Source organism: Pteropus alecto, unplaced genomic scaffold, assembly GCF_000325575.1.
Source record: "Pteropus alecto unplaced genomic scaffold, ASM32557v1 scaffold3, whole genome shotgun sequence".
Lineage (NCBI taxonomy): Eukaryota > Metazoa > Chordata > Mammalia > Chiroptera > Pteropodidae > Pteropus > Pteropus alecto.
This window is the reverse complement of record NW_006442484.1, coordinates 69,270,526-69,290,964: the sequence shown is the minus strand read 5'-3', so window position 1 is coordinate 69,290,964 and position 20,439 is coordinate 69,270,526. Positions and strand designations below refer to the sequence as shown.

The window sequence follows — 20,439 nt, the reverse complement described above, 5'->3', positions numbered from 1 at the left end:
AAAAAAAAAAAATCAAGGACACTCCATACCCCACCCAAGTCATCCTGCCAGAAATTTTAAGGAGCTCCACATTCCTCGCTCCCTCGGAGCTCTTCCTGGTTTACTGTGAGCTCAGCTTGAAAATCTGGAAACCCAATTTCATTACATTATACTCCTACTTCATACATTTTAAAGCAACACATAAGCAGACAGACCTAAGACACATCAAAAAAAGCATAGAAGAAACTTAATAAGTCTGCATGCAATTTTGTCAAATTCTATTTTTTTTTTTTTACCTTGACATAACAGAGTTTTCGACACATTCTAAATTTACACAAGCACCCAAAGTGGCCTCGCTCACCTTTGTTGACCATATCGCATCACCTGGAATCAAGCCTTTGTCTTCGTCACCCTCAGTTTTGCTTCCTGATTTGCCACTTGAAGTACTGGATGCATCTTTTGAATAAGCAAAAGGGTCTGAATTTTTTTGAATTCTTCCTCCTCTGGCCCGATAATCGGCCAGCATTCTACTCAAGCTCTGGCTGTCACCCAGATGCTCAGCGATCCTAGTGCTCACGAGCTCATGTGAGGGCAAGACCTGAATAGACTTAGCCTGAACACTTCCATTCATGCCCTGAAGGCCAGAGAGATCCCTGAGAAGCTGTTTCTTCCGCCTGCTCTCCATTTCTTTGAACTCTTTATTGAAGAGAGGAGACCAGTAAACCTGCTCCGCAAAATAATCTCGGGTGGAGCATCGCATCCCTTTCTCAGTTAAAAGGAAGGGCTCTCGGAATGTGATTACTGGGGAGATACAGAGGATCACATCTTTCAATTCCTGTTTAAAGGCCAAAGCAAAAGTCTTTCGTTTATCTTCAGAGGCGGTAACTTCCTCGGTAACATAGAGTCCAGTGTCATCCTGTAGAGGGTCTCTGAAGACCCTCTGGCTTTTGGGATCCTGTAGCTCATCTGTTTGCTGCAAAGTCTCTGGTTGCTCAATGCCTAGAGCATCCTGTTGGTCGTCCACATGGAGAGGCGACAATGAATCCGGCACCGATGGAAACAGAGCACAGGGGATACCTGCCGGGCAAGCTGCTGTGGTGTGCTCTTGATGCTTCACAGAGGCAACATCCTGTGCAATACTTTTATTTTCCTGGTCACCCTTCTCAAACACGAGCCTTGATTCTAGCGAACTGCTATCATCAGAGGGCAGAAACTCTGGAAGGAAGTCGGGCTCCCGGGAAAGCGGACTTCCGCTGAATGGCTCTTGTGCGACTCCTTCGTCCTCCTGCCCCTCAATCAGAGAATGGAAGGAAGGGTTTTGCGTTAATGTGGGAGGCATAGCAAATTCATCCATGAGGAATGAGATTTCGAGTTGAGAATGATAAGCTACACAGATCATAAATATTAGGATCTCCTTAACTCGAGCCAGCTCATAATCAGAGCCTCCTCTAAGCTTGATTGTACAGCCCAGGTGCTGTTGACAGCCTTCAAAAAACATCAGTGTTTTGGTTTGTTCTGCAAATAAACAAACAGAAAGTTAGGAATAGGGGGCAAGCCAATCCCGAAGTCCAGACAGAATCAACTCATTTTAACATCTATAAGAGAAAAGATCACAGTTGCCTATCCTCCTTTAACTACTGCTAATAGATATTTCTCACTAAGTAACACTATAGTACTGATGAGGTTACTAATATCCTCAGGCCCCAAATCTAGGTGAATCTATGCTAAAGATCACTCACCATTAGGCAACTGAAACATCTGCATATAAAATTTGTGACAGGTGCCCAAGTGGGGTTTTGTAAGAAGCTGGTCCATCGACATCACTAAATCACCTTGGGTCATCCTACTGATTCGCTCTAAAACTTGCTAAAACAAAGAAAAACATTACAAAATTAGAGAATAAAATTCTTAGTAAATTTAATCTGGAAAAGTAATAGGAAAATTAAAAAACAATCTTCACAATGAATTTCCTTAATTATGTTAATAATTATATGACTTTTTGACTAGCAATTAGTCTACACGTAGTTGCTTAGTAATCAAAATGTACCTACTAAAATATTAATAACATTACCAAAAGGCATTTAAACATTATGCACTGGCACAGGATACTGTTGGGTTAGGGGAGGGGGTCTTCCTGGCATTAGTCTCTATTCTGAAGAGAGTAACTTTTCAAAGGAGAGAAAAGCACTTTCTGCTTATACAATTCCCCAAACAAAATGAGCAATCAACAAATACTACTTATCAACTAATGTCTATTACCTCTTTGGTCTTTGGCCTTGTAGACACCTATGAGTGTTACATAATTAATCATACTTTCTTCCAGCCTGAGATTCTCCAGTCTTAAATAGTGAAATAGCTGCCATGCCTCCCGTCCTACTTTCAGTATATATGGCGCAGCAAAGAAATAAATAATCAATGATCCCTGCATATCTACCACACAAGCATATAAACTTAAAGCTGCAATTTTTTTAAATGATACAGAAGTAGAAAAATAAGAAAACTCACTGATTTTACATTAATGACCAAAGTAATGCCATGTTCCAGTAGCATGTCCTGGGCAATCCGAGATACTGTTTTCTCCACTAGAACCAACGTGGGTCGAACATCAACTATTCGCTGAACATAATTTTTCAAGAATTCCCTTTCCTAAATAAGATAAATCAGAAATATTATACTTGGTACAATTCAAGATTTAGACATTAAAATATCAGGATAGTTTGCTTATTAATATTAGTCTCAGTTAAGTTTTCTTTGACCATAAATAAGTCTATAAGCAAATTAATTCGAATACAATCAAGAATGTTATTCGCTTTTCCAAACTGTTGATTATGCTAAAAAAGAATTCCAGGAGAAATTCCATTCTCCGACTAATTTTACTTTCAAGGACTTTTAATTCTTAATAGCTATAAGATAGTTTTCAGAGGTTAAGGGAAAAAAGAACAATGAAAAAACTCCACAACCCCCAAAATGAAAGCAATTTCTAAGTGTTTTTAATACACTTAAAGATTCCCCCTTTTACATTCTGAAACTAACCAAAGTATCTTTTTTTGGGTATCTGAAAGAAATAATTCTCTAACAGAGGCTATTTCAGATACTTCCTCATTTCAATCTCCCAACAGCTCATATTCTACGTAGAACAGCTAGAGTTAAAAATTAAAATATATTGCTTAATACAATTCCATGACAACGGCTTATTTTCAAAGCAAATGAATATTGTAAATAACAACCAGAGTTAGGACGCTACAATTCATTAATTGTTTTACGAAACTTCTGAGTTCAGACAGGAGACAGCTGAACATGTGAGCATGTTTGTCACATCTACGCTATTTGCCTCAAGTGTTTTCTGAGTGAGACTATTCACGGCCAGTGCCACCAGCAGTAGATGAGCCTATTCCCTGCAATGAACCTGCCCTGTTATGGAGCGTATTTCTTCTCACCTTTCTGTTTCAGTGATAGAAACTGTATATTTTTTAATTTTCCCATTTTTAACAAAAATAGAATTTTTTTCCTGAAATGTGCTATTTCCTACTCTGCTTACTAAACTGTAATTTAGTGGCATTTAAATTACATGACAGCTCCAATAAAGTATAACTAGGATAAGTTGATTTTAATAAAGTTTCTGGACTTGGGTATAGGAATGGCAAATACATTTCCCCTCAGTTCCTACTCTGACCAACTATTGTGACTGTACATGAAACATCATGTTAAAAAAGGAGGACCGGGTCAGGCTCCACCAGGAAAGAGCATCAGAAGGTAGGCCATGAGCGCGGAGTGGAGCAGCGGCGCACCAGCAGGCCCAGCAGGGCCAGCCTGGTGAAGACGGCATAAAGCTTTAAGCTAACTATCTCCATGCCCTTGGTTTCTGACCCTGCTTTTTCTATCTACCTTTCAGCTTCTTCTCTGATTATTCAGTCATTCCACACTGAGTAGACAAAAAAAAAAAAAAAAAAAGAGGGGGATAGAAAAAAACTATCAAATCAGCTGATATTCTGTCAATTCAAACTAAAAACGTTAATAGGGCAGGAGTTAAAGATATAATAAACTATGTTTTAAAGCACTGATGAATAAGACGTTTGGGGCATATGAATTAAATCATGTTTCTTAAGTACATATTTGCCCAAAATATACTTCTCTAAAACAGGGAAAGAATTAGGCTGTTAACCTGACTGCAAGAATGGAGTTAAAATAAAGTGGATAAATATAACTTTTTTGTAAATAAATATCTGTGAATTTCAATGACCTAGTTCACTGATTTCAAGACAAATAATTTTACACATTTTAACATCTCTGCAATGAGGATGTGTCCTACAACGAACATGGTTGTGATCTAATCCCATAAAAGTCTTCTTCTGCTGACACCTCTGGTGAGATCAAGAAAACCCAGCATCAATTATTTTAGATTCCATGAATAATGGGTTGTGTTTCTCCTCATTCCTCATATAAGTTCTCCACTGAAAAGTCACAGTAAATCACCGCTAGAAGGGATGGCATAAACCTAGTCGAAACCTCTCATTTTTACTGATACATAGCTGAATTCTAAAGAGGTAGCTGCCCCAGGTAACAGAGTTCAGTAAGCAACAGAGCAGTTTTACAAACCCCAGTGCCTTTCACCACAACTCAGTTTTTTCTGCTGGCATCTGAAGTGTTTCTGCTATAATATGACATATGCAGACCTAAAGCTGACAAGATTGAACAACCAAAAATTAAAATTAATAGCTTTAATGGGAGCAAAGGGGTTGGGGCAGAAAACTTAAAACCCATGCAACTTCATGTCCTGAGCACTAACTGAAATAATAATTGGTACACTGAGAGAGAACTTGGGACAGCCCAGACAGGCAGCTCAAAAGAGCTGGAAGCTACCTCAAGGGAAACTTAAAATGTATAAAAGCAACTGCAACAGCACAATTGCAAATGGAGCTCTGAGCAGTGGAGCCATTAACGGCCATCCAGGGCCGGGGGTGCGTCTTCTCTGGAAAGAGAGCCCTGCGGACAGGACCTCACTTTTAATTTCCTAAAATAGAGCCAAAAGGGTTCCCACCTGTGTAGCCGCTAGGCTGAGGCTGTGCTGCTTTCCAGCTGAGGGTTATGATTCTACTGCAGCTATTCTGGGTCCCCTTACTTAAGAAAAATCACATGGAAACAAGCACAACTTCCAGCTGACATTATTCCCATTTACTAACTGGTATTCTAGAAACATGTGTATGAATAGAAAGGACTATATGAAAACCATGTGTTTCCATTAGGAACCTGGTAAGTTAGAGAAATCCTTAAAGTAAACTGATGACCCCAGTGGGAAGAGAAAAACAGAAACTGGATTTTCACTGTTTCTTCCATTTATTCCCCAAGTCATGTGTTTCCTTTAACACTTTGAAACTCCAAAGATAGATAAGGAGTGACAGAGGTTTTGGTAAGCTTCTAAAGTGTAATACATAAAAATGTCTTTTACAATCGATCTTTAAAATGAAATGAGCAATCGAATTTCTTTGCCTATCAAATTTCATTAGCTGGATTGAGTTATAAGCGTCTGCAAGCATCACAATAACAAACATCCCTCCAAACTGTTTCAGTAAGAAGTTCTTACCTGCAGCACAATAGGATCAATGCAAGTAAATTTAGTTTCTTCTCTGTAGAGATACTCAATGGAACACTTCAATAGAAGAATTTTGGGGTTTTTAATACAAGAATTCATCTACAAAAAAATAAAGTTTGTTAAAGCTTTTAAAGTCTACCCTTTATAGACCTCCTTTAATCATAACTTTAAATTCATACTGTTTGCAATTTCTCTTAAATAGATTATCTCATTATACTCATTAAAATACTCTCATTTAGGTCTTTTGTGGTATTCTCTTTTTTAATTTAGTTCAGAGTAATGCAAAAATTCTTCAAAAATTGGCTTGGCTTCGTTTCACTAATGCTATTTTAATATAGTCTTCTATAATCTTAACTTTTTTTTTTTTTATTTCTAATGCTACTGTAAGAGATATCAGGTCCTGAGCAGGGGAAGACAGTCTATTTCACAAACTCCCAGAGATCAGCAATCTAGAAAGTGCAATTTTACCTTTTAAATACTCAAAAAATATAGAGGGCAAAGAAAAAAATTAAAATGCCTCCTGAATATATTTCTAATAGAAAAATTCCCAAGCAATTGTACGCTGGGTAACAAGAAGTTAAAAAACCAAACCTTAAAGCCTCTCCAGAAGCAGATTCAAATAATATAACCTAACCATGCAATGAAAGGCAGAAGAGCCAGAACACTGCAATTGAGGTTTCAGACTAACCAAGCTTACAGACTCCAAACTGACAAATGGTCCTGAAAACAATGATTCACCAACTAGGGAACTTCATCAGGGCTCTTTTAGTAACTACAAATTAAAGACTATCTCTAAATATGGTCAGTGGGGCAAGACGGTCATTCATGCATACGTTACTACCACACCCACATACGATTCTCAGTTCCAGAGCACTAAACATATTCACCTCTTAGTTCAACAAAGATCATCATCTAATTTGGTTTACAGTACTACTTTAATGGGTAATGTGCTGTTTTAGTAAGACTCTATGTAGAAATACTGACTGGATCATTGCTATGAAATAATATCAAGACCAGGCATATTTTTATTTATCTACTGTCATTAACAATTTTCAGGAGGCTAATGCCTTACCAAAAAAAAAAAAAAAACCACCCAAAACAAAAAACAAACAAAAAAACAAATTACTGCCTTCTGCTTAGAAAAAAATGAAAACAAGACTATAATTCATCCATCTAGTCCCTGAAGCTATAAATCTGCTGAGTCCTCACTGTAACCAAATCAGCATCCCTGAGGTGGGGACAGAGCAGCTCTATTTTCAATAAGTTTTCTTAGTGACTCTGAAGCACAGCAAGATTTGAAAACACTGCCATAGATCAATGGATTCTCAAAATGTGAGAAACCAAAAATGACACTGGAAACACCTGGAGTACCTACTTTAAAAGCAGCCTTACCCTCACCTTAACCCCCACCCTCCCACTCCCCTCAATCTACCAAGTGAGAATTTCTAGGGGCTGGGCTTAGGAATCTACCTTTTAACAAGGCCCACCCATGACTCTGATGTACACTACACTTTGAGAATCAGTGACCTTCAGAATAAAGTTCAAGATCCTTCATGGGATACAAAGCCCTTGCCTGCTTCCTTCAGCCTCATCTCCTTTCCCATCTTGCACTTAGGATCTCTGACTTCCCTTAATACACCAAGTTATTTCACTTTACTCTTTTGTTTAGGTGCTAGGAAGAGGCCTCAGGCCTCAAGGCAGAGACAGAAGATGAGAAAGATAACAGAATGCCACTGACATTTCTGCGGCTCAGTCTTAGAAGACAGAACAGAGTTTAAAATACTAGGCCTCTGGAAAGACTCCAGTCTGTTAGGAAAACAGACACCCTGAGATGTGGCAGGATCCGTGGAGAAATGATGCCAGAATCCTATCATTGTGTTGGTCTGGAAACCTCTCTCTCCCTCCCCTTTCCTTATTCTGTCTGAGGAAGACTCTGGGAGACTCAGCATCAACTCTGGGAGACCTTCCCTGAATCTCCAAAATTTTGCCCCTATAGCAAACGGTGCTAAGTTGCTCCTCAATGTCCATTCTCCTTGTCTTCTATGAATAGGGTAATACAAATTAGCTTGGCACACAGTCACAATTTGCTGAACTTCACTGTTGAACATAATCATATTACCTTTTTATGTGCAATATTCTTGGTGCAAACAAATCCATTGATGACCACAGAATCAAATTTCTTTCCACCTGGAATCTAATGAAACAATTAAGAAAACGATAAAATTTATTGATATACCTTAGACTTCAGTCAGATAGATGCTATTATTTATTTCTACTTTTTATTTTATCTATTATGTAATCAAACAAAGCAGAACAAAAAGTTTCAGGATATAGTTCTTCCCTTCAACCAACAATTAATGGCATCTAGCACAATTGTCTACTTTCACATCTCCCACCCTCTGAAGTATTATCCGATACTCTAAAATACCCATTTGACTGAACAAATTTGTGTTATATGGTAATTAAAACCACTATTAACTTAAATGTCATTGGCAAAAAATACATATAGGATTCCATTACTATCTAAATAAAGCAACTACCCACTGCTTTCCTCAGAACAGTGACAGTGACCTGCAAACAGGCCTTGCCATAGATGATGAGTCAAGAAGAGGAAGCAAGAAAGGAAGGAACTGTATTTGTTTGTGTTCCCAAGTTATTCCATGACCAACTCACGCCCCTTCCATTCACCTCCCACTTCCTGAGAGGCTTCCTTGACCCCGAAGTGCACTGCTAAACAAACAGAGCAGACAGAAGAACCTCCTCCTCCTCACCTAGCACTCCACACAGTAATGACCTTTTTAGATTAGCATTAAGAGACAAATTATTAACAGGCCCACATCATCAGTTCCCAGCATTAGGAAAGCATTAGCAGAGCTCACTTTTTTGATGTGGACAAACTGACGGATATCCATGTCATCATCATGGTTCTTGACATCAGGTCGGACTGTCTGAACGACCTGGCAGACTAGTGTTACAATGATGTCCCTCCAAGACGATGACAATGACTCATTATGGAGCAACTGTTGGAGTAGTGCCATCATGTGGTTATGATTAGCTGAACTAAAAAAACATTCAAAAAAGAGGTTTGCATAGTTAATAGTGCCAGAGGCAATAATTCTGAAGACATAATAAGCAGTCAGCATATGAATTAAGGCTCACAGGTAAGATCTTCTTGGTTTTCTTCTTTCATTATACCTACACCTTAATGATTTGTTCATAAATGAAACTGTGACTATCTTCAATTAAGATAACCCTTTTAATTTGATTAAATTTTAACACACAAATTAGAATGGGGACAGATAAGCAGTTTACAATTCTTGTTTATAAAGAACTTCATCAGAACAGGCTTTACTTCCTATGTAATCTTAGTATTTTTGACTTTATAAAGAAAAAGAACTATGCATATGCCCATCAAGTCACTAAAGGTTATAAAACTGGAAAATTAAAATCAAAAAGCTCACTGCCTTACAGCAACCTCTCCATGGCTTGTTTCTCTCCATTCTCCTCCCTCAGCAGCTCCAGGTTGTTATGATGCCAGCCCAAAGGTGTGAAAGGCAGGTCTTTGGCTTTTTCCTCAACTCGACGATTAAATAAGGATTCTAAGTGTAAAATAAGAAATTATACTTCATTCTCATGTTTAATACCATCAACTCATAGATTCAGAAGTTGCCAATTTATCTTTTAATTTTTTTTTAAGTTGGTCTATTCAAATTGTTGGTGTAAAAAGGCAAGGACATGTAAAAATACATAAATAAAAGAATTAAGTCTATGTTAGATCATCAATACTTCCAACAGCCAAAATCAGAGATGAAACTATGAAAAGCAAATTTACATAAGCAACTAGGACACTTGAGCCAATTAAAAATACAGCTTCTGAAAAGCAAATAAAATGTGATTTTTACATTTAGGGACATTAAGAAAGGAGGGGGTTAATTGTCCCTATAAAATCACAAACTGAAAACTACATCCAATAGAAATCCTAATGCTGACAAACCAACATGTGACACTGAGGGTGCTTAAGCTTAAAGAGAAAAGCTCAGTTCCGATACATCTGAACCAGCACAAAACAGTGTAGAAAGTCTATCCAGACAATCCTAAAGAGTGTGTCTTTTTCAACATTGGAACAAAGGCTTTTTTTTTAGCAAAATTTTTAGATGTTAGACCCAAAAATTTACTATAATATTAAAATATGATAAATAACAATCCGTAAAATTTTATACAATCCTTAAATTTTTAAAAAGAATAAAAATGGATTAAGATGAAAAAATTAATAGGTAGTATTAAATGCTTTACAAAAAATGTGGTCATTAAATAAATGCTGAAAATGTGATTGAATAAATTAAAAGTGGGAAATGCTTATAAAAATTCTCTAATCCTACCCCTCTTAAAGCAAACCGACCAAACAAAAAACTTTCAACTAAATACTCCACCAGACTACACAGTAAAGCATGTGTCTGTGACATGTGAGGTACAAGACCTACATGTTTCAACTATGTAAACTCTGGTCTGTCAACTTTTAGTTGAACCAGATGCTTGGAGGTGAATTTAGCAACACTGCTAAGTTAGAAGATCAGTTTCAAGTGGCCTCCCTTATACCACCTTGCCCTACTTTCTCTTTTTTATTTGAAACCCTCCTGAGGCCTAAGCTGTAGAGTGTTATGGACCAATTAAGTATGTCCTTACTCTCCAGTAAGCAAAGTAGGGAAGACAAAAGAAAGGGCTTGTGTTCTTCTACATTTCCTTTTGCGTGCTTCCCCTACCCCGACACACACACCCAAGAAACTGATCAACAGAGGTAGTTCTACATTCCCTTCTGCCTACTTCTCGTCCCAATTTCACAGAGCAAGCAGCATCTCAAATCGGATGAGATTTGCCTGTGGGCTTTTTGACAAGTTTGACAATCCTTGATAGCATGTATATCACAACTTAATACTGTATTCGTGCTGTAGGAAAACAAACTATATATGCCTTTAAAAGAATAAAATTCAAATTTTACTTAAAAGCTTCTAAAAAATTTCTTGTCAGATAAAAGACTATCTCAAATCAAGTCCAAGTTTATATTCTTGATTCTTAACATTCTCAAAGTTAGTACATATAAAAACTGTGTTCCCATGATACTAAAATAATCAAATATATTTTCAGCACCTACTCTGCACTAATCAATGTGCTAGGTAAGTATATCCTCATGAGCAAGAGATACCATCACATATACAGCTTTTGATAAAATTACCTTTGATGAAGGCATCGCTTATTGAGAGCTGTTGTCCTCCATTGTCAGAAATTAAATACTCTGCATACCAGGGAGAGAGGAGAGAGGAGAAAGGAGAGGCGAAACTTATGACTATAAAATGCCAGTATAATTATACAGAGAACACACCCACATGCAAAGTATGACTCACACTAAACCCATCACTGCCCAGCCAACTGAAGAAAGATAAGCTAAAATGCATCTTTAAACTTGTTTCACACACTTCAAACTAAACTTGATAGGCTTAAAATACTATTCAACAGAACCTGGAGACAGTAATGTTAGATAATCTTTAACAGATTTTTCCCTCATCAAAACTAAACCAGTGTATGGAAACAGAGATCTTCAGTAATTTGCATGACAAGCCTAAAAAGTTACAAAATTTTTCTCATGTATAATACCATATTATTTAACAAATAATGACTTTGTCTATACATAGGTAGTTCACAGATAGAGAAGCCACCTGATAAAACAATATACAGTGTTTTGTAATTTCAGGGTATAAGCTATAAACAAATGAACACAAGTGATATTGGCAGGGAATAAAGATATAAATCATCATGATTTTTATTTTTTTAATAAGAGTTTTAGTTTTTCGAAAGTTCTAACCAAACACTGCCAAATGGTTGGTTGTGATAACTGCTCAACATACTTTAAACGTGCTTTTTTAGAAATTTTAGATTATATATCTTTCTTAGAAGTGAAACTTATTTACTTCCTCATGAACTTTTCTCTAGGTCTGTGACAAGCATAGCTCAAGTGGAGTTCTTTCTACCATGCAAATTAAACCACAATGGATTTTAAGTCCTTTAAGGTACAGGTTCTCCACAAAATTCTTTCCAAGTAAATTTCATTTAGAAACAAATGGGCTCAGAAGTTATGTTTATAAGCCAATATGCTCATCTTTCAAACAAGAAAAAAATTTATTTACAAAATTCAAGTGTGTCACGCCAAATACAATAAAATCAAGTATGTAGAGAAGCAAAAATAGATGTTATACTTTACTTCTATACCTCCCTCACAGAAATGAATAATGCTAACCGATCCATTCAAGTACTATATTGGATTCAAAAGCTTACTTTTTATACTAAAGCTTATTTTCCCCATTTTATAAAAAAATTTCAAACATACAGAAAATCTTGTACATCCCCCACCTAGATTCAATAATTATTACCAAAATCTGATTTCTCTCTACATATACATATGCTCTTTTTACCCAGCCTTGTGAAGTTACACACATCATGACACTTTTCCACTAATACTTCAGCATGCATCTCTTAAAAATAAGGGCATTCTTCTCTACAGCCGCAATACATTTAAGAATATTAACAATGTCTTACACATTTAAGAATATTAACAATGTCTTAATATAATCGAATTAGCCCATATTCAAATTTATCTGTCTCTAAAATGCTTTTAATTTTTTTCCCTCAATCCTGAATCAAATAAGGTTCATACACTGCATTCTCTTCATTCTCTCTTAATCTAAGCAGACCCCCTACCTCTTTTCATTTTTATGATACTGAATTTTGAAAGAGCCCGGGCCAAATATCCTGTGGAACATCCCACATTCTGGATTTGATCAATTGTTTCCTCGTTGTGCTGTTTAATTTGCTCCTATACCCCATGTTTTCCAATAAATAAGAAGTTACATCTATAGGCCTGTGGAAGCCATGATTTTCACTTTCTCCTCTACGTTCTACTCATTTACTTTCCAAGAATGCTTCAGAATCCTGCGTGCAACACATAATAAAATACATTTTAACTGTATCACTCTCCAAAACCAATAGTGAAAAATTAAATCAGAAGAGCTCACTGTTTTACAAATTTCTGAAAATGAGCCGTTTCCTTACATAAGATTTTTTTAAAAATCACATTTTTTAAATGCAGATATTTCAATCAATTTTATAAATCCAAATTTCCTCAGCCTTAGAAGACAGAAGATGATGCGTAAGAAAAGATTTAATAAGTATTACCTTTAACATCAATGGAAATATAAAAACCACCCTTTTTCCATTTGTATTTTAAGAGGAATGAAAAAGAGGCAGGATAAAGCTATTATTCTTTCACTTCATTATTAGGTCACTCTGATCACCTTTACTTTCAGGTAATAGTGTTCATCTTAACTACAACACAGAAAAAAAATCAATTACTGAATTTCAACTTCACAAGAAAAAAGAAAACGATTAATTCACGTCAGTATGCTAAAAAAAAAAAAAGAGAGAGAGAACTGTTAAAGCCAGAAAGATTTATTAAGGGATTTATAAAGTCCTTATATTATAGACTCTCAAGGTTGTAAAAGACCCAAGAGGTCAATCTAATAATTACCTTCTTTCTGATGCTGGAATCTCCTCTATTATATTCTTACTGGGTAGGCTAGCGATTACCTTACACACACACACACACACACACACACCCCAGAATTATTTTAAAATTCTAAATCTTGATTTTTCATTTCATAGATTGAGAATTAAAAGCAAACTCAGAAGTCATCTAATCTCCCAATGTAAGTACTGATCCTCGATAACCCTGAAAAGTGGACATTTCACACACCACCTGGACACTCCAGGTACACAGCAGCAAAAGCTCACTACTCCTAAGTACTGAACTTAGTTTTTCCTTCAGCCATATAAAAACCAAACATAATTTCTTTTGGATACTCCTCAATACCGAAAGGCAACCTCACATCAACTATTAAGAATGGCTTTCTGCAGAGTATTAATAGTATTTTTTAATCTTAATTACATTATTTTGTTAAATTTCATCTTGTTAGTCTTTGTCTACTGCTTAAGAAAAGGTTTTCAAATCCCAATCCTGCTATCTAACATGCTAGCTAGTCTTTCCATATTTTAATAATTTGTGAATCTGAAAAACATTCAAAATGCGGACCAAAAAAGTCATTGAACACTGAATATGGATAGACAAAGCTCTACAGCAGAATCTAGAAGCATCCCCTTCCTGTTGACATCAAATTATTACTCTTTCATTATCTGGCATAACCATTAAACAAATTACAAATCCACATGTTATATTAATAGTGGTTCTTACATTGGCCTAACACACTGAGCTCTTTATGTGTTTTTTTATGTAAAGAGCCTCAGAGACTCCAGAGCCTGTGCTTTTAACAATAGGACCAACGACCATAACTACCTCCTTAACATACTTCAAGTGCAAACTTGTCCTCTTCGTCCATGAAGCTATTGAGAGACCATCAAATGTCTTATTAACATCAAAGACAACGGTTTCTCTCGCAGTCTCCTGATCTACCCATCTCCTACCGCCATAAAAGATGAATAAGGTTGTTTCAAAATTACTTATTTTAGTTAACCAACACTGGTGCCCAGTCCCCATCAATCCCTTTTCTAAATACCAAAGTACATTCTGTTCATTAAATTTTTCTACAATTTTTCCAACTTCCCATGTCACATCAAAAACTCATCTTTTAAAAATTAATATTATCTATCACTACAGCATTTTAAACTCTCTCTTATTCTCCACAATTCTTTAAAGATAAACTCTGGCACCATGATCACAGCTCCAAATTCTTTCAATAATCTGATATATAGTTTGCCTGAACCTGGCAACAGATTTATTTAAAAGAACCAAGCATTGTCTATCTCTTCATTATCTTGAACTTCACTTTCCTCTTAACTATGTGTATTCTTTCCTGATAAGATTACCTTGTGGAGGAAGGGGGAGAGCTTCAACTAACATTATATAAACTTCCCCAAATAAATGGCCTAATTTTTCTTTCTTTGCATCACAATTTTTTTAATCCTTTCTAAGATATCCTTTGAATTTACTCCAACCTTCATTACAATCTGGACTTCTACTATTCTGTCATTTTTTTAAGTGCTGTCCCCTTTTTCAGATTCTTCCTCATACGAATTCATAACTTTTGTTAGACGATCTTCTTAAAGGGTTGACATGAGAGAGGTTACAGAAGAGTCACGATGGCTTTTTCAATTGCAGTTCCTTCCCCTCTAATTTTTCTCAGAACCACAATTTGAGGCTGTACTGTAAAAATGTCATTATTGGAATCTCCTGTTCCAGTCCTCTCCCTACACCATGATGTTAGGTTTCCTCAAGTAAATGTCCGACTGTGCTCAGCAGTCCATGTTTTGCTATGATAAATTCTATGACGACTCACTTTCTTCATGATTTTCAAAACTTAACTTTTCAAGAGGTGAAGTCATCAGCAAGTCAAAAATGTATTTCGCACTCTACCTTCAGCAATACGAAATTGCCAACAGATGTGTCCAGAGAACAGATATCCTGTCATGACAGACCCCACCTCTGACGCACATCTGTATCACAAAGGCACCATCCGATATCCTCCATAGTCCACTGTTAATTCTCACACAAGTGTCACGTCTACTTCACTGTCCTTTCCTACTCACTCGAATGTTCTCCATCATTTTTCTGACTTGTTTTGAGGACTCCCATAAAGATGAGTATCTTACTCACATTCAATACTATTCAAGTGTCCTCTTTTCTCCCACATCAAGATCTTGATGATAATGGCTAATGCTGACAATTATGAGAAATTTGTTCTAGATATGTGAAACTGTTTCCATTTATTTTAACATAGATGTTTAAGGTTAAAACCTTCTTTCCTCTAATCATATTTTTAGGCTCAAAACAGAGAGTAGCAAAGAATTAGGCAAGCATTTCTGATCTGAGGAGACAATTCAGTTTATTAAAAGCTAAATTTAAAAATTCAAATTCCAGGTGAAATCATGAAATTCCTTCATCTTTATGATAATGATTTTCCATTACTATAACATAATGAAATCCTACAATTATTTATTTACTTACACATTTTTTATTTATTTTTACATATGTCACGTTAGGGCTAAAATTCTCATTGGTTTTTAATTACAGCCAACAGAGTAAACCTCGTTACCCACTTAAAAGAAAAAATTCATTTCTTATGTACTGCTATGTTAGATTTTAGTAATGGTTTAACTTATTTTTCCTTTTTGAGTCAGTATACTAGTCTCCGAGAGATAAAAATAATGAATTTGTTTATAGCAAAAAACTTTTTAATAAATATAGCATTATAACTAAAAGCATTTTAAATTATAGTGGAAAGCTATTCTGGAATATGTGAATGCTTTTCCCACAATCTAGTTGAAACATCTGAAAAGGTTTAGGGAAATAAGCTACTGGGTGACAGCATAAGCAAATAGGTTTTAACATGTTAAATGAAGAAAGAGAAATGAATAGAGCAGAACGTCCACGTTATAAATGCAAAGAAACGCCACCTTGGAAGTTGCACATTATGCTAAGGGGACAGCAGTCAAGATGTAGTGCCTTTCAAAGACCACGAACTTTAAATTGGGTGTGGTGGTCCTCAGGGAGAAAACAAGAAATAAAAGGAACCAACCAAAAAAAAAATATGGGGAGGAGGAGTGGGGAAAATGAGAAAGGGTGGAACAAAACCCACACCAAGTCCTTTCAGCCATATGGCAGAGAGGAAGCCAGAGAGACAAGCTGGCAGGAGATCTATGGCCCAGCTGTCCAGCCTGTGTTTGGATTCCAGACGGTGACTGCCTCCTACCTTTTTGGTCAGCAGGGTGAGGGGGCACATGTGGGTACTTGGAGGGCTTCTTGATATGGAAGTTCACGTTGTCCAGCTCCACGTTCAGGCTGATAGAAGCGGCTGAGTCACTGTCCACTGTGGACTGGAAACTGCTGACTGATGTGCGCTTGCTAGGACTGGCAGAATCTTTTAGTGTTGGGGAGGGGAAAGATACAGGGAGAGGAGGGGAGTAAAAAATGGGTTTCATCAGGGTATTGGAGGAAAGGAGAAAAATGGTTTTTTTAATATACAAGCCCAATGTGCAATACCAAAATGGATACAGTATTTTCATATATTCTGTATAGACTTAATAAAATTTGATCAAGTTAAATGTAAAATGAATTTTTCAAATGAAGAAATGTATTGGAGGTTCTGCAGAGAGAAAGTCTGATATCATAGTGAAGAGGCAAGAAAGTTGTCTGCTGTGATATTATTAGCTCAGAGTTATTTTTAAGCTGCTACAAACTATAGACTATGGCAAAATCTGAAAACGCCAGTAGCCTAAGAAGTTGGTCTCTTAAGAAAATACTGTATCTAGGACAAGGATTGTTATCAGATGTTTACATTTAGCTGGAGCCATAAATCTTAAAGTAGGATTGTTTCAACTAAACAAATGAAAAAAATAAGCCGCGTTTTATCATACATATACAGTAATGACTCAAAAACTAAAATACGAGAAAGTTAAACTCACTAGTCAAATTATCGTCACCTTCTTCAGCTATCTGTTCTGTGTCGCTGTCATCAAACTTTATGTCTTTAAACCAGGATGGCTCAGAGTGCCCTTCCACAGAGTTCACAGAGTCACTGTCCGGAGAAGGGGTTTCAGAAAACTCTGTACTCTGAAAGAAGCAAGACAGGAGCTAAGTGATTCACCTTCAACAGCAACAACACTGAGGCTGTCACACCACAAATAAATGCTACAAAGCTAACCAATGAATAAATTTATAGAAAAACAAGCAAATTAATAGAAACTAAGCTATAAACCAGTATCATGCTGATAATTCCACCTTAAAATTATAATTTTCATTAATCAGTAGGCTTAGGCAGCATATTATGAACAAAACATAATATACAGATCTTATCGGGTTTCATTTCATCCTTCTGTCCTGAGAGTGAACATGGCTTAGAATTTATTCTAACTCTGCTCCAACCCTGGGACATATCCTGGAAAACAACTTTTAGATTTTAACAAATATCACCACACCTGTCTTTTGGGTCATTTGTCTTTTCTAACCATTGAGTTTCCAATTTTAGTTCACAAAGGTGTTACTAAATATGATATATCTCAAATTAACATAAACCAAAAGTAAAAGTATATCTTTTTATAAAGGTCTACCTTTAATTTCCAATTCCCTAATTAAAGTTAAAAAAGGGTATTCATTGTTTTACCACTGCTATACAACACTGCTAATGAGTCAATACCTACTGTAACAGTGACATTAATTTTTTTCATTTTGTTACGTATACTGCATCTCAGTCCTAAAAACATGAACGCAGTGAAGCTGAAAACTACTGAAGATGAATGACAAGCAACTATAACCCCAAAGCCATGGAAAGCCACACCAACTGAATAATGTTTGATTCCTATAAGTTTTTCACCACTACCACCAGCAAGTAAAAATGTTTTAACTTTCCTCGAATGGCAAGGAAAACGTGAGAGACATGTATCTTTGGGTAATTAAACTACTTTTTATTCCCACTAATGAGGAAAGACTTCCCAAGAAGCCAGCTATATTCTCCTTCACGGCAACACTGTAAACTACCTGCAGTGGTCTGTACAGCGCATACTCATCCCTGAAAAGCTGATCGTGATGACTGACACAATCCAGCCAACGTCCATCGACCATTGCTTGTCCAATTGCTATAGCTTGCGCCCTGAATCAAGATCAACAAAAATAAAAACTTTTAAAAGTCATGATAATTTTACAGGTACAAGATGAAACACAAACTATATTTTTTGCCATCCTCATCGGAATTGGAATTTCAAACGGTCCTGGGATGGGTGAGGGATAAAACAGAAGAGATTTGAGGCTAAATTAAAAGATTTCTCCAGGTACCATAGTAAAGAACCTACTGGTAAGTCCGTTCTAACAAAACCTAATTTAATTTCAGCATTTTTCAAGGACTCAGGGCATGCACACCCCTGTACTTACAAGAGGAGGTAAACAAACGTCGAGAATAGTTCCTGCCCTTGAGGAGCTTACAATCTTAATGAGATGACAATACTAGATATTACAGATATAGGTATAAAGTGTATATACATATATACATAAAATAGATTTATTGACACGTTGCACTTATATGACATTTCACAATTTATAAAGCACTTTAGCCATATTATTTCATTTCATCCTCACAGTTTTTGCATAGAACCACGTATTTTCCTCATATTGGAACGGAGAAGTCCAGGTCTCAAAGGGACTGAGTAATTTGACCAAAAGCACAAAGCTAAAAAGGAATATAGCCAAAACTGGAACCCAGGGCTTCACTGCTTAAAGCTGTTCCTCTCTCTTCCTACATACTTGTTTCCTCCCCCTCAGAAAAGTAACTAATCTAAACAAGTGGAAAAGCTCGTGTGGAAGGGAATGTGTCACCCTGAAAGGCAACAGGACCTGTCTCACTCTTTTTTACAAATCATTTCTGAAATTTTAACAAATCTCACTCCAGGTGTGCCTCGTGGAACCAATTCTCAAGACGGGTTGCAATGTCCAGATGAGGAAAATGGGGCAGAAGAAGCCACTGTGGTCTCAGGGTCCAGCTACATCCCCAATCCCACCTCTGCGTCTGGGAATCACCACACAATTCTGCTGACAGTAAATTAGGTAAACTGTGACCCCGCCTGGTCCCCATATCTATTCTCCACTGGTTAAAACCCAGAGGGGAGGAGGGCTGACTAATTAGCACCCTCAACATCAAGTGCAGAAAACAAACAGCACCCTACTTACAAAGAACCTTGCTCCCCTATATCTACAATGATGTGTCCTCATTAATTAATTAATAAATAATATCAAAAGGTCTTTCTCAAGATCACAGTACCTTGTAGCAATGTGTCCATTTCGGATTAACCAGTTGACTAATTCCTTTCCTACAATGCAGTTGGGATGTGTTCTCAGCCAGTAGCGGTGATCCTGAAACTCCATTCCACTACTGTGATGGCAGATTTTTTTCCACAGGTCCTTTAACTGAACGCTGTCCTGAAATTATGAGCAAGTAATTACTTCTGAGAAGGATGCTAGATACCTTTTCAGATTCTTTCTTGTGATTTTTGGATTCGTAAAAAGAATTCAATTCAGACATCTCTGTCGTAGCTAACTTACACAATTTAATAGAGACGACACGTACATGGGGAAAAGCTTAAACTCGGCTCATCTAATTCCAAATACAACTTTTACTCTTGAAAACCAACTATCCCAAATAATTTCCTTCAGCCAATGGCACACATTATCGGTCTCCTAGTTACCTACTTACAAAATTTCATACTCCTCTTTGGAGATGGGCAAGGGAGATGGACTGAAGAGTCAACACAAATCTACAGTAAGTGTTTCTAGTAGCCTTCACTCTACCAGATTCTCACCATTTTCACCTACACCCAAGTGCCAGGTGAATTTTCTTTTTTCTTTTTTTTTTCCAGGTGAATTTTCCTTTAAAAAGGGCCTTCAGTGGATTACTCCCTTCTCCAAAAAACTTCCAATATTGCTCAGTGCCTACAGGTTCAAATCTAAACTAGTAAAAACTGAGCTTACCACCTTCCACCGGGTAGATCCAAATAAATTTTCATTCTCATTGCACACTTAATCTCTCTCCCAATCTCTCCCAATTAATAAATCCTACTTCAGTCCATGAAAAATGCCACGCTTATTCTCACTGCTACACCTTTTCTCACACCTTTGTTTGTTTGTTTTGCTCACTGGCTACCCAAATCCATTCCACCCTTCAACATCTAATCCAAGCCCTTCAGTTTAAAGCCTTTCCTGACTCCCTCACTAGTAATGATCTTCCTATTTTTTATATTTAAAGTATTACTTCTTTTACTATTAA

General features: G+C 36.6%; 1 protein-coding gene across 7 annotated transcripts in view; it reads right to left on the bottom strand.

The window, feature by feature from the left end:
• The window catches only part of PIKFYVE (phosphoinositide kinase, FYVE-type zinc finger containing), a 70,764-nt gene that overhangs the window by 29,317 nt on the left and 21,008 nt on the right, over nucleotides 1-20,439 (bottom strand). For 4 of the 7 annotated variants that reach the window (XM_006921405.3, XM_015596619.2, XM_006921406.3 and 1 more), the window contains 12 exons: nucleotides 19,438-19,595; nucleotides 18,165-18,276; nucleotides 17,093-17,240; nucleotides 16,381-16,548; nucleotides 10,800-10,859; nucleotides 9,039-9,168; nucleotides 8,449-8,629; nucleotides 7,689-7,763; nucleotides 5,561-5,668; nucleotides 2,485-2,625; nucleotides 1,719-1,845; nucleotides 341-1,494 (listed from right to left, as the gene is read on the bottom strand). In XM_006921405.3, coding sequence (XP_006921467.1) covers nucleotides 341-1,494; nucleotides 1,719-1,845; nucleotides 2,485-2,625; nucleotides 5,561-5,668; nucleotides 7,689-7,763; nucleotides 8,449-8,629; nucleotides 9,039-9,168; nucleotides 10,800-10,859; nucleotides 16,381-16,548; nucleotides 17,093-17,240; nucleotides 18,165-18,276; nucleotides 19,438-19,595 — 2,562 coding nt within the window. The remainder of the gene's footprint in view (nucleotides 1-340; nucleotides 1,495-1,718; nucleotides 1,846-2,484; nucleotides 2,626-5,560; nucleotides 5,669-7,688; nucleotides 7,764-8,448; nucleotides 8,630-9,038; nucleotides 9,169-10,799; nucleotides 10,860-16,380; nucleotides 16,549-17,092; nucleotides 17,241-18,164; nucleotides 18,277-19,437; nucleotides 19,596-20,439) is intronic. The other 3 variants (XM_015596621.2, XM_006921407.3, XM_025039321.1) reach the window with 2 other exon arrangements.